Below are 15,138 nucleotides of genomic sequence, written 5' to 3' on the forward strand. Positions count from 1 at the left end.
TAACTGTAACTGCTGTTCATGGTCCAGAAGTAACTGTAGCTGCTGTCCATGGTCCTGAAGTAACTGCAGCTGCTGTCCATGGTCCAGAAGTAACTGTAGCTGCTGTCCATGGTCCTGAAGTAACTGTAGCTGCTGTCCATGGTCCTGAAGTAACCACCGCTGCTGTCCATGGTCCTGAAGTAACTGCAGCTGCTGTCCATGGTCCTGAAGTAACTGCTGCTGTTCATGGTCCTGAAGTAACTGCAGCTGCTGTTCATGTTCCTGCACCTCGCAGGTCCAGATGTTACGTTTGTGACTAGAGATGTTACCGATCAATCGGCAATGGATCGGATCGGGCCGATCAAAGCGTGATCGGCGATAATCGGTGGTTTAGATCAAAAGGTAAATTCACCGATCCGATCGGATCGGTGCATCCGATCAACCAGCCGTTCAGTATGCCCACTTGAGGCCATTTTGGGGTATTGATTTCCACAGTGCTGAAGGAATAATTAGTTACTACTATGATAATAAATACATAGTAATGCTGGTAAATAACTATAAGGCAAATATATAAATGAATTCATGAGTGAATTAATGAATTAAAGTTAAAACATTAATATTTAGAAAATATAAATAATAACTTGATCGGATCGGTGATTGATCGGTATCGGGTGATCAAACTTTTGTGATCGGTGCTCGCTGATCGGTTCCAAAAAACCTGATCGGACCATCCCTATTTGTGACGTCTGCGTTCTGCGGTCAAACCACCCTCTAGGCAACTTAAATATAGGATAATGAAATGCCTAACTCAGGTTGAAAGTGTTCAGTGGATTTAAGGCATATTTTGCAGATGAAAAGTATTAACAAGATCTTGTGACTAAATATGAACCATTGGAACACTGTTTTTTTTATGGTTTCCACCTCATATAGACAATATGAAGGAAATGGCAAGGACTAAATAGAGGGTATGCGCATGCATAAAGTGAATGGCAAATCGAGTGGCAAAGTGAGTTTAACATGGTTTAATGCAATCAGATAGGACTTTTCTGTTTGGATGTATGGGCTGTCAAGGCCAGAAAGTAGTTTTTGCCACTCAGTAACTTCCGGGTATGATGATGATGATGATGATGTCACACACAAACCCTCTTTTGTCAAGAAAAAGAAAATATTTAACCATTTTACAACAACTCAAAATAACTGTATTGTACTGTATCTGTGTTTGGGTCCATCCCTATTTTTTTACATGTGCCTGTACTGTATTAATGTGCTAATGCCATGTCTTTGCCAGGTGATTCTCCCAACATTGGCCTCTCTGAGAATAGCAGCTTTTGAGGAAGGAGGGAAGTTCATCGGTCATAGAATTATCCCAGTGTCAGCCATTAGACCAGGTAGTTTGTTTATCATAACCCTTCACCCATTAAGACCTGACTGAAGGCCCATTCTAAAAATGTCTTCTATATCAGTGGTTTTCAAACATTTTCATGTCAAGGACCTCCAGAATTATATGTATATCAGAGCATGTTTTCATTTCATGTGGTGAGGACTCTGGGATAAATCAAAATATAAAATCAAAGAAATTCAATGAATTAGAAAACAAATGTTTATTTAAGAAGTAGTGAAAATAGCCTATCTTCAAGCTCACATTGCGTTGCTGAGCTTGTAGATCTGCTATTTTCACTAGCTTGGGTCCTGGGGAGACATCGCTTTTCTCTTTTGTGTCTTGAGCTTAAACGTTTGGGAACCAGTGGTATATACTATACAAAAAGTTAAATAAACACACACAAACACAATGTAACTTTATGTTATCCCAGTCAGGCAGAAACCTTGCATCTACATATTTCATCTTTGTACTGTATGTCTTTTTTAAATGAATGTCTTACATGCAAAAGTAGAGGAAATAACCAATCTGCAAGCTCACAATGCATCATACTAAGTATACTTATTTGTGAGCTCGATCAGTGTGCAATGCAGCCCCTTTTTGAGCTTGTAGATCAGCTAATTATGACAAACAGATGTGGTGCAGACTGAAAAAAGTGCCGCAAGTACACTTGCAACTAACCCAATTTCATTTCACTAATGCTCATTATAAGATGGCACCATTTCTGTCTACTCACTTTGTGTCTCAGAGGAGGGCTGTGGACAGTTCAGGAACCTGCCTATCAGTGATATCATCGCTAGGCAGGTTTGATCATTTCAAACCTTTTGTATTAACGTAATGCCTTCTGTTTCTATGCTCTTGCGTTAAAACAAAAACACAAAAGAAACGTTGAAGTGGCCAAACCTGCTCACCGATGACTGGAATGGTGTCATCTTATAACGAGTATTCTACCAAGAACATATTGTGTACTTTTCAGAACTGAACATTGTGTGTCTTCTTGTTTATCTCCATCAGTTCTCTTGCATGCCACCACCCACTAAACTAGAAATGCGTGGGAGAGTGTACACCACCATGCATAACAATGTGTGTGTGTGCTGTAAATGCTTATTTCCTTGCCTTAGGCTATCGCTACATCGGCTTGAGGAGCGAGAAAAACCAATCCCTGATTCTTCCCGCTGTGTTCGTCTACATAGAGGTCAAAGATTATGTGCCGGACACCTTCGCAGGTCTCTCTCTCTCTCTCTCTCTCTATCTCTCTCTCTCTCTCTCACACACACACACTCACACACACACACACTCACACACACACACACACACACACACTCAATTTGTACAGAAAAACAGAGGGAATGTGTTTAATCCAATCTGACCAAAAGCAGGGATAAAACTTTTCCCCCCATTGACCTACTTGGTCATAGTGAATTGCAAAAGTAACAAATAACCGATCTAAAAGCTTACACAACTCGTCCGTCATGGGCTTGTACATCTCCTATTTACAGTATATACATTTTTATTCATTAACGAGAGCTAATATTAACCTAGATTACTATTACTAGGCATTTGAGGTATTACCTCAAATGTTTAACCTTGCTCACTGTTAGTTAATCTGGACCATTCCTGAATTGTAATGTGTGTATTTACGTCCTGTGTAGATGTGATCGAGGCGCTGTCCAACCCCATCCGCTACGTCAACCTGTTGGAGCAGAGAGCCAGTCAGCTGGCAGCTCTGACTCTGGAGGACGCTGACGAGGACACTCACACGGAGGTACATTTTGTTTATTAACTTTTTCAATGACAGCCCATTTCAGTGTTTTTTTACGACCACAAGAAAACGCTGTTTACACATCTATCCGTTCTGTCCATTCTTTTCAGTACCCTGGGTGACGCTAAATTCCACCATAGTTACACTCATACAACCATTCTAACAAAATGAGCAAATACTTTTGCGTCGGGCGCTCCACGCACGCGCTCTGTGCATGTGCTGGTAACGAACCGGGTTGCCACCAGCAGCTCAGATCTACGGAACCCTTGTTTATTAAATCGGCAATAATAATGTATTTTGAGTTGTTTTATAACAAAAATAGCCTATTCTCGTCAACCTACGTCTGTGGCTTAGTTGCCTAATTAATAATTATCGTCAATCTACCTCTGTGGCTTTGAAAGGGTTAATGATTTAACCTTAAACCCATTGGAACGCATCTGTGTAACGTAACCACTTTAACCATTATTTTTTCATACTTTGGCTATTTTTGAAAAGAACTTGAACATGTGTGCAAATCTTTGAATATATATACAGTATATTATTTTAAAGCGAACATTTTTAACTAAAATCTTTGCTTCTGGGGGGTCCCTGGAACAAAATATTTTGAGATCTGTGGTCAAATACATATAATTCTAGGGGACCTTGACATTAAAAACTTTGAGCACCACAGATAAAGAAACATGTTTTTTTCAGAAAACCATTAGGATTTAGAAGACAATTTTAGGTATTTTTAGGTCTTACTGAATCTTAATTGACTGGAGCCCCCAAAGAGCTTTATATTAGGCCTCTGCCATAACAGAAACTTGATAACATCGCTTGGAGAACCATCTTTACACACTTTTCAGGCTGGCGTGTAGAATTTTTTTTAAATTCAGTTTGTATTTAATTTTTAATTGTTTGCCTGTTCATTCAAGTATAGTCACTGTATATTTCAAGTTAGGCCTAAATGTTATTTTAGGCTTCTATAGAAACTGTAGGCTTTCTATTCCTGAAAAGTTACAATGTTATAATGGGAAAATCTTCCAAACTACGATGTCACTGGCAGGCGGTTTTCTGAACTCTCCAGAGCCCTCCTGAGAGACACAGACCGAGTAGAAGACAATTTTGCCATTTTATCATGAACATTAGTGAGGACCAATTATATGAAGATAGGTCGAAAAGTGGTTAAGTCGTCCCTTAAACTTTGTGTTGGTTTGTTTACTGTTAAGTGAGAAAACAATGTTGCACGTTAAGTTAATCATCTGGGGACCCACAGGTTGAGAACCACTGCACTAGAATGGGGATCCTCATGTTGTATATTGTGTTCATGCTGTGTGTAGGAACAGGCTGACAGCTCTGCTGAGGGGAAGAAGGATCTACGAAGCGTTCCGGTGGAGAACGGCCTCAGCCCCGCCTCTGGACCCACAGGCCACACCCCCATCGCCACCACGCCAAAAGCGTCGGCAGCCAATCACCAAGTGGCTGCCACAGGTATGAGTGTAACTGAGTCTCTGCCTAATTCCCCTTTGGCTTTAGTGTCCCTTAGTGCTGAAGACCCAGGTCGAATCAGGTTTTAAATATACAATGTATTACATATATATTGATGCTGTCAAAAATCTCTGTATTTCAACTATGTATGTGTTTTTATTTTTAGTTTTTTATTAATGCCATACTTGGTCATTAAAGAGTGAAGTGCAAAACTGCAAAGAGACAATCTAAAAGCTTACACAACTCGTCACCATGGGCTTGTAGATATGCTATTTATAAACATTTTTGAAACATTGTTGTGACAAAATAATAACAGATCCAACAGTGGTCCAACATTGTAATAGTTTTCTATAAGCCTGGTGGATAGCACCCTGGCCACAATATGCCATGTGAATGGCATGAACCTGTAGACACCGGAAGTGGTGGAAGTGCTGCGGTTAACGGAAGTTACATCATGTGTTGCAGTCTGTTTACATCTGCCAGCGAAACAAACCTAAATAGATTGTAGCTCTTAATAGGTGTCCTTTGTCAGAATCCATGTTTTTGTTTGGATATTGTTCATTACGAGCGCAACCGAAGGGTCGGGAGAAGTAGAACAGTTTTTTTTTCGCCAGCGGGGAATACGTCACACGGTGAAAAAACAATAACATCCGGTGAAATTCTCCTGGCGGAAGTAGCACCGTTCTATGCCGTATCAGCCTATGGTCGTAACCAGACTTTTCTCTTTTCTCTGTTGAGTAAGCCTGGCTATGTGAGGCTATTGGTGGATAGTTATTATCTTATCATTTTCTTTGTGTTTCAGAATCAAACATCAAGCAAGCAGCCAAGACTGAAGACCTGGTGCTAAGTGTGCTGTTAGGTCAGTCACTGTCACATCATAATGCCGAGCTGAAGATTTTATAACTTCTCACCAAGGTATATTTAAAATCTACAGCAGGGGGTCTTCAGCCTTTCTTCAGCTCAAGAACCCCTTAGCTGAGAGAGAGATGAAACTGGGACCCCCACTACATATTTTATTAAATTGTAATGCACATTAAACCTTTTTCATAGATTTCATAGATAGCTTCATAGACATGTTTGACAGCACTGTCATGTTGGACTCATTTTCATCTTAACCACCGTCATTGATTGATTTATTGATTCATTGAATACTTTTTTAACAGTTAGTACAGTGCTACGATTATACAATGATGCTGATCGAGGGCTTGTTTCCATTGTGGTCCTTTATATCAATACTTAGTAAACCTGACCTTTCACGTCTGCTCTTTCTCTTCCTCTACACCAAACCTCTTTGCCGAAAATAGACTATCTACAAGCTCACAGCGCCTCGACGCTATGAACTTATAGATCTGCTATTTTTTAAGCTGTGAAAGCCGCTTCCAAGGAGTGGCTTTGTCTGTCCCGTACATGTTTTTTTGAGGATTCCCATAGATTCTCAAGGAGTGACTTTGTCTGTCCCGTACATGTCCCGTGCATGCAGAATTGAGGAATGGTCAAGCTTCACATGACAATTTGGCCCTCCAGACAAAATCATTCATTCATTCAGAATTCATATAAATATAGAACTAAAGCACATAGAAAGTATAGATCTAGAACACAGAATGTATAGATCTAGAACACAGATTTCATAGCTATAGAACACATAGAATCCAAATTCACCGCTTCACTTCGAACCGAGGTTTGATTTTTATTAGCTAAAGTTCTCCTCAGAATAGGGATGCTAGGGTTCAAGTGGTTCATAAAAAAAGAAAAGAAAGAAAGATCCTATCACACAAAGTTGTGTCCTGTAGTACAGTGGTTCTCAAAGTGGTTTCCAGGGACTCTGTGGGTTCCTTTAGGGGGGTCTAAATTGACCCATACAAGTCTGTAACTCTGACAGTGTACAAATGGAACCAAATGAACCCGTTAGGTTCATTTGCTTCCATTTGTACACTGTCAGAGTTAAGGGGAGCACCTTGAAATGTGAAGTTTTGAGAAACACTGCTGTAGTACCTCTGAGGTATTTGGTATAATAGGGCAGTGGTTCTCAACCTGTGGGTCGGGACCCCCAGGGGGGTCCCCAAATGATTTTGGGGGGGTCCCCAGATGATTAACTTAATGTGCAACATTGTTTTCTCACTCAACAGTGAACAAACCAACTTAAAGTTTAATTGTATAGAGGGTATCTGCACATTTCTAAAGTGAGAATTTAAGGACGTTTTAATACCTCTAAAATGACAAATTAAACATTGTTCAAATCGTCAAATATTAGAGGCAGAAATTGTGAAAATAGCCGATCTACATGCTCACAACGCCTCGCAATGCGAGGCGTTGTGAGCATGTAGAACCGTACGCAATAGAACCGTACGTGTTATACGAAATGTAATGCCTAAACTCTTAGTGCTCATCAGGATGGGGGTCCTCAGTTATTATTTTGGGGGTCACGGCCTAGAAGGGTTGAGGACCTCTGTAATATGGTATTGCCCACTGTGGATGTGTTGGGCAGACGTGGGCGTGGGCACCGTGGAGAGCCTGCAGCAGTCCAAGAGCTACCAGAAGCAGCAGAGACGACAGTTCAAGGAGCTGAAGGAGCTGGTGAGGAGGCACCACAAGAAGACCTCGGAGCTCCTCAGGGAGTTCAACAGCAGATACAAGAAGACCTCCAAACAGCAGAGCAAGACCCGGTATCTGGGTTATTTTAACCACTTTAACCATTATTTTTCTATACGTTGTCTATTCAAAACTAGCAGATCTATAAGCCCATAGCGCGGCTATGAGCTTGTTTATCTGCTATTTAAAAAAGAAAATCTTAAGATTTTGTGCCAATCTTTGAATATGTGTATGTATTTTAAAAGCAAACTTTTTCTAACTAAAATCTTTTCTTTTGGGGGTCCCTGAAACAAAATATTTTGAGATGAGGGTTCCTTAGCCAATACATAATACTTTTGGGGGTCCTAGACATGAAAAAGCACCACTGATATAGCAACATAAGTTTTTTTCTGAAAAGCGGGTTTAGAAGACATTTGTAGAATCGGCCTCAGGTCTTTTTACAAAATGTTTTCGAAATCAGTAGTTCTCAAACTTTTTTGTGTCAAGTATAATATGGTGACCCCCATCTGAAAATGTTGTGTGCCATGTACCCCCGGTTTTGTGTTCTGGCCAGAATTCTGGACAATGTTTGCCCAAATGATCAAATATTACGTGAGAAAGATAGCCAATGTACAAGCTCACAACGCCTTACATAATGAGGCGTAGTGAGCTTGTACTGTAATTCGGCTATTTTCACAATATTTATCCGTGAAACCGAGTCAAACTAAGCGCGATGCCTCAACTCCTACAAATTCCAAGTGCTTGTCAGGGTTGGAGTTCATATATGATTATGATTATTTTTGGGGGATCCTCAGTTCGAATATGATTATTTGGGGGGTCACGGCCTGAAAACTGATCTACAGTCACTACAGTATGTTCTCTTGGCCAGTAACTGTATCCCAACTGCTGTGCTGCATCAGTGCCTCTGGTGACTGAATCCCCCCCCGACAGGGTCAATAAAGGTCTTATCATATATGTCAGTGTTTCTCAACCTGTGGGTTGGGACCCCTAGGGGGGTCCCCAAATTATTTTGGGGGGGTCCCCAGATGATTAACTCGATGTGCAACATTGTTTTCTCACTCAACAGTAAACAAACCAACATAAAGTTTAAGTGTATAGAAGGTATCTGCACCATTTCTAAAGTGACAATTTAGGGACTTTTTAATACCTCTAAAATGACTAATTAAACATTGGCCAATTTGACAAATATTAGAGGCCTAAATTGTGAAAATGGCAGATCTGCTAGTTTCACAATAGAACCGTGTTATACAAAATACTCATATGATGGGGGTCCACAGTTTAAAAAAAAATATTTTGGGGGTCGCGGCCTGAAAAGGTTGAGAACCACTGTCTTATGTTATCTAGGAGTGTCCATGCCCAGTCCGACTGCCTTCAGCTGCTCAGAGAGGAACAGGAGCAGCAGCTACTGACTCTGAGACAGGAGCAATACTACAGTCAGAAATACCTGCAGAGAGAGCATATCAAAATGGTAGGTACTGAAGAGCACGGGTTCTGGTTTTAATTAGTATTCATTCAAAACATTTTCAAAAAACATTCAGAAAAAAGCTAAAAAGAAACAATAAAAGAAAAATCTAAGAAATGCCATAAATTAGAAAACAAATGTTTAAGAAGTAGTGAAAATAGCCGGAAATACCTGCATCGATGTACTGTTTTATGTTGTCTAGCTGACAGAGAGACTGGGCACAGTGGCAGAGGAGAGTCACAATGCCCAGATGAAGAAACTGAAGGACATCTGTGACAAGTAAGTAAAAGCTGCATGCCGGGTCATAACAAAGACCCAATGCCTCCCAGCTTGGTACTCATGAGCCATGAGCCATGTACTCATGAGCCATGAGGCCCTCATGGCTCAGCATGGCTTACTTACATTAGCAAACAAGAATTCTTAACAAGCATTCCTATTAATTGTTCCACTGCAAAATACAGAAGCATTATGGACTTTGTTCAAGTGATCTGCAGTTTATGAATCTGTGTCTGGCCAGTCACAATGAGTGGTGGAAAAAGTACAATTCTTTTTACTAAATAAAAGTATCAAAACTTGAGTAAAAGTACAAATTAGATTGTCTATTTTCAAATGGCTGAAAGAAAACGATGTTGGACATTAAGCTTGTCATCTGAGGACCCCTCATATTTGAACTGGGAACCCCCACCCAATACCTTTGGGACCCCCCTGGGGGTACCAACCTTCCAGTTTTGGAACCACTGGTCTACCAAATCTCTTTGCCGAAAATAGACAATCCACAAGTTCCGTACTGCGCCGCGGCCGTGTCGTGCATCACCGCACCGCGGTGAAAGAATGAAAGGACTTTGTCCCACTGCATAACTCCGCCCCCGGTAGCAAAAGTGAATGATTTTTCTGGTTGGCCAGTCAGGGACCAATCAGAAGGCTGACAAAGGGTGAATTGCACTCTCTGTGTAGAAAATAAATCCATGCCGTACACCACATCTCCAGTACTCACTTGATTACTGGAGCGTGACGCGTTGTGAGCTTGGAGGTCGGCTATTTTCAATATTTTCACCAAAGGCCCTTTTAGAAGGTTCAGCCCCTGCCTCTCTAACTCTCTCTGCATGTCCCTGCTGGTGGTTGTAATGTTACTGTCACTGCCAGAGAGAAGAAAGAGCTGAAGCGACAGATGGATCGAAGGAGAACGGAGAAGATCAACCAGGCCAAGACCAAAGAGAAACATCTGGCTGAAGAGTAAGCTAGCACACCGGCACACATCTGTTTATGTAGCCCGCCACATCTACGTACTGTACCAACAGTCTCTTCAGCACGTTCATTTAAAGGGATAGTTCACCCGTTTTCAATCTTACCTTCCATTTTAGTTTGCTACTGTACATACTGTACTGTACTGTATATTGTTGCTGTCGGGCAGAAACCTCTATCTCCTCCTCTTTTTGAGCGGTGGTCACACCGTCTCCATAGCGTGGCCGTGTGTGTAGGTATGTTTGTATGTGGGTGGGTGGGTCTGTATGTAGCCTCAAGCCTGTGGTGTAGTACCTTTTATGACCACACATGTTAAGGGAGGGGCGCTGTTTTCAGGCCAGGCCAGGCCAGGCACACACACACACACAGGGGGGAAGGGGGGAGGGGTTGGTGGGTAAGAGGGTGCTGTTGAGACTAGCCTGGGGGGGCGGGAGGGAGGTGACAGAATTCATAGATCTAGAACACATCGAATTCATAGATATAGAACACAGAATATGTACAGTACAGTACAGTTAGGTACAGTAGAGTACAGTATACAGTACAGTTAGGGGTTGGTGGGTAAACCACCGCTCAGTTCACACGGGTGTGATTTTTAAATTAACACCCTACTTTATTATACTACAGTTTGACACAAAAGCATTGAAAATAGCAGAAGCGAAGCGCGGCACAAAGCGACGCACTTTGAGCTTGTAGATCTGAAAATCCTGAAAAGTACCAGTTTTGGACAGGTTTCCACACGGCAGAAACAATATACATAGCAACATCTTTTTCTCAGAAAACTTAAGTCCGTATTTAATATGGTACCACTTCCGTCTACTCACTCTGCATCTCATTGGTGGCCTGTGGACAGTTCAGAAACATGCCTGCCAATGACACTATCGATGAGGATTCCAAGCTTTCTTCCAGGAAAGTTAGCATCAATAAAAAGTATAACCACAAAAGTGTGAAATATTGTTTGAAATGACCAAAACCTGCCTGCCGACGATGTCATTGTTTTGGCGAGTTTCTGAAATAGTAGTAGACAGACATCAGCGAAGGGGCAATATGAATTTCTATTCATCTTATCTTCTTATTTCTAAATCATCTTAAAAAACAAACTCTTGTTGACCCATATGGGCTCTATTTTGAATGTCTTAAGTACCAGGCAGCTCGTGGCAAATGCTGTTTGGATGTTTTGAGTGGCCAAACAGCGTTTGCCACGCCTCCAGGTCTTAAGTTAAGGCATAAGAGCTGGTACTTAAGACAATCAAAATAGAGCCCATAGTGCTTTACAGACCAGGTAGCTAAATATGTATGAAGACATACAGTACAGTACAGTACAGTACAGCCAACATAAATAATCACAAATAATCACTATATCTGTTCACCTATTCTCACTGTACCTGACCCCGCTGTGTTCCCAGGGAGAAGATGGAAATCAATAAGTCATATGTCAACGAAGTCGTCCAGAATATCAAACGGGTGAGATGGGGAGAGGGGCAGCTCAAACTTTCTGTCGGTCAGAAACTTGATCATGCTACAGAATCACACAAACGCATCAAGAGTAGCCGATCTACAAGCTTCGCGCCACGTTTCGAGCTTGTAGAGCTGCTACTTTTGTACTTTTGGGGTGTACTGCACTGTATGGTACTGTACTTTACTGTATGGTACTGTGCTGATTGGGACTGGCGCGACTCTCTCTAATACAAGTATGTAATCGTGTTTTATGTGTATAGGACCCCCTCTAAAATGAGATGCTGCATCTCAAGGGGCGGGGCTATCCTTTCAGTATAGGGGTGGGCGATATGGAAAAATACAATATCACAATATTTTCCCAAGCTGTATCGCGATACACGATTTTATCACGATTCTTTTTCACGTTGGTTTTTATGGTTATTTTTCAAGTTACTTGACAAAAACTAGACTCTCTGGGTTCCTTTTGGGAGGTCTAAATTGAACATTACAAGTATGTAACTCTGACAGTATACAAATGAAACCAAATGGACCCTCACGGGTCCATTTGGTTTCATTTGTATACTGTCAGAGTTAAGTGGAGACCTTGACATTTTAACATTTGAGAACTACTGATTTAGACCAAAATGCAGGCTTAAATTGAATTCTGCAATGATTCTCTGTATTAACGATTAAACAGGATGTTTTACAAGGCTCCCTCAATTGTATCACGACATATTCGATACCTCTGAAAAGGCATATCGTGGAGACATTGTATTGTCTCAACGATAATTATCACCATATCGCCCACCCCTATTTCAGTACATGCTGACCTTCTGACCTCTGACCTCTCCTAGCTAGAGGATGCCCAGGCCAAGCGTCAGGACCAGCTGGTGGAACAGCACAACAAGCTGCTGCAGGATATACTGGAGCACAAACCAAAAGTAAACGCACGCACGCACGCACGCACGCACGCACGCACGCACGCACGTACACGCACGTACACGCACGCACACACACACACACACACACACACACACGCGCACACACACACACAATATACACATTTTGTACACCAGTGGAGGATATTGTTACAGTAGCCTGGTATGGCCAGACTAATAACACTGCATAGGGCTAATAACACTGCGTAGCCGTAGCCCATAGGCCTCTTTTTTTCTTCTTACGGAATATAGGTTTGTCTTTCGTTAAATAAAGCCCTGCTTCATCATACAAGACTGTCGCACAAAACTAGTGAACATAGAAGATCCACAAGCCTACAAGCACACAACGCCTCACGGTGCTTGTAGATCAGCTATTTTCCCTGTTTTAAATCACTTTTACATTTCTAAATACAAAACAAACGGTTTTGGACATACGTTTCCACCCGACAACAACGAATAAGTGTTTTGCCAAATAATTGGCAAAACACCGACATCTTTTCATTGTGATAAATAGCACGTGGCCCACCCATCTGACCACTTTACACGGTCAGATGTGTGAGTCTGAGCCCAGGTTAAAGGCTTGGACACACTGTACGATATTTAAGTGTCCAGTGATTATTAGATAGTTAGAGTATCGTATTTCACACTACACAAGTGTCTTTCTTGAAATCGGCTGTCATAATATCGTTGTGGTTTTCATACTATAAGATCGATAGCCGACAAGGGATCACACGCTGACAGATATTTCACCAGGATGCGAGACATATAGCCAACTTTAGTTTTTATTCCATTGTCCAACAAAAACATGAAAGGCTCCCGTGGCCGTGATATGTGCGTGCAGGACACAAAAGATTTTCATTCTGTCTCTCCGCACGCACGCACGCACGCACGCACGCACGCATGCACGCACGCACACACACACACACACACACACACACACACAGAGAGAGAGATACGTAGGCGCTCGGGAGGGCGGTTTTGTCGGTGAGTGCCTAAATTAAACTTTTGGCAACAGCATAATCGGCGCAAAAAGTCGGGCAGTGTGTACAAGCCCATAGTCTCTCTCTCTCTCTCTCTCTCTCTCTCTCTCTCTCTCTCTCTCTCTCTCTCTCTCTCTCTCTCTCTCTCTCTCTCTCTGGTCCAGTTGCAGGGAGCCTTGGAGGCCGAGTTCCAGGAGAAGTTTGACCAGTTGCCAGGCGACATCCGGGACTTCCTGCAGGACGGGAAGTGGATCAGAGGTCACGGCGTGTCCCGCCCCCTGACCCCACACGACCCCCTGTCAGAGGAGGACTGAGGGGGGTAGAGAGAGAGAGAGAGAGAGAGACATGTAGCTATGTTGAGGAGGGGAGGAGCAAAATGAAACAGGTGTAAAATGAATCGGGGAGGGTGAAGCCAAGACGGAAATAGCACAACACGCCATCTCTGGTTTTCTGCGTGAAGCAGGTTGTCACCTTTTTAGGAGACCGGAAGCAGGTTGGAGTCTATTCATTGCCAAAGGGAGAGTGAACCTGAACACAGCTTCTTTATGCTGCGTTCAGATGGGCTCAGGCAAGCGGTAGACGGCAAACGGCACCACCTGCTGGACGGTACGGCAAGGTAGAACAAAATATGCCCGACGGAACGGTACGGCAACATTAATTAATTATTTAAAGCGCTCGCGCAAAATGAAAACGCGCGCTGCGGTGGTTGAGGTGGCTCCATGCTGCTCTCTCTGCTACTGCTGGCTGATGTGTGTTCTGTGTGTGTTGGCGCTCTGCTCGAATTTTTCCCGTGAGATGGAGCTACGTAACATCCGGTTCCAGATTCCGTCCTGTACCACGGTAAAAAGATAAATTAATTTAACTTTGAACGGCACGTCTGCCGTTTACCGTCACCGGTTTCGACTGCCGGACTACTGTACCGTTTGCCGTTCTACTCCCGTCCACTAAAATGACTTCCGGTTTGCCGTCTACCGCTTGCCTGAGCCCATCTGAACGCAGCATTAGCCCCGTGGTCACTGAACTAAATAAGCCACACAATATTCCCATATTCTTCATAACTAAAATGGCTTTTTTTCAGAGACACAAATAAGGAGAGAATCAACTTTATTATTGACCTTTGTCTGTCCCAGAAACTGCAACACACTCTCACAGGATCTAGCACCAGTAACATGGGACATGCGCGAGATTAGCCGTCAAACGCCGGTGCCCACTTAGGTCTTAGGAGACCATTTGTAGGATTTTTGTGGCTACAATTGAGATTGCCTATCGTCCTATATTAAAATCTTTGGGTGAAGATATAGAGGAAGTACTATAGGAGGAAAGGAGGTTAATTAAGAAGAGGACAGAGGGAGAGATTTCAGTGCAAGTCTCTTTTTCGAAACACAAACCCAGCAAGGCTGTTGTACAGCATAATCACTCTGATCACTCTGTCTGTCTTCTAACTGTAAGAAGATAAGTGATTGTGAATACATTCCAACTGTTAAAGGGGTCGGAAACCCCTGGTCTGATTTTGTAGTTTGTTCTCCGGGTGAGGTTAGAAAACTACAAAATGTTGTCAACATGACAGGCTACTAAGCAACACAGCTGCAACTAATACAAATCAAAACACAATGGGTGTGTTAAGCCCAGTCCATACCATTGATTTGTTTTTTTCCTGATACCAATATCAGTATCGGAAAAGCTGCCTAAAATGCCGGTATCGATATGGATGAGTATGCCAGTCTATGCCATTCCCGTACCACATCATTTTCATTTATCACATGAAGATAGATCATTTACAGCCATATTTTTGAATGCTTCAGTTGATGTTGCACTACTGTTTTTTTGTATTATTATTATTAATTCCGAGAGTGGTCAGCTATTTTTAGAGCACCGAACACCCAAGCTCAACCGAACATGAAATGACT

At 42.3% G+C, this 15,138-nt stretch overlaps 1 protein-coding gene across 1 annotated transcript in view; it reads left to right on the forward strand.

The window, feature by feature from the left end:
- Positions 1 to 13,545, forward strand: part of plcb1 (phospholipase C beta 1) — a gene marked incomplete at both ends in the record, with an annotated part of 48,482 nt that extends 34,937 nt beyond the window's left edge. Inside the window, 12 exons of the mRNA XM_080740125.1 lie at positions 1,268 to 1,367; positions 2,479 to 2,583; positions 3,010 to 3,122; positions 4,439 to 4,589; positions 5,389 to 5,445; positions 7,072 to 7,249; positions 8,520 to 8,643; positions 8,840 to 8,916; positions 9,781 to 9,870; positions 11,283 to 11,340; positions 12,168 to 12,254; positions 13,396 to 13,545. Coding sequence (XP_080596251.1) covers positions 1,268 to 1,367; positions 2,479 to 2,583; positions 3,010 to 3,122; positions 4,439 to 4,589; positions 5,389 to 5,445; positions 7,072 to 7,249; positions 8,520 to 8,643; positions 8,840 to 8,916; positions 9,781 to 9,870; positions 11,283 to 11,340; positions 12,168 to 12,254; positions 13,396 to 13,545 — 1,290 coding nt within the window. The remainder of the gene's footprint in view (positions 1 to 1,267; positions 1,368 to 2,478; positions 2,584 to 3,009; positions 3,123 to 4,438; positions 4,590 to 5,388; positions 5,446 to 7,071; positions 7,250 to 8,519; positions 8,644 to 8,839; positions 8,917 to 9,780; positions 9,871 to 11,282; positions 11,341 to 12,167; positions 12,255 to 13,395) is intronic.
- Positions 13,546 to 15,138: the final 1,593 nt, after the last annotated feature.

The sequence above is a fragment of the Nannobrachium achirus genome, assembly GCF_963921795.1.
Source record: "Nannobrachium achirus genome assembly, chromosome: 13".
Taxonomy (NCBI): Eukaryota; Metazoa; Chordata; class Actinopteri; order Myctophiformes; family Myctophidae; genus Nannobrachium; species Nannobrachium achirus.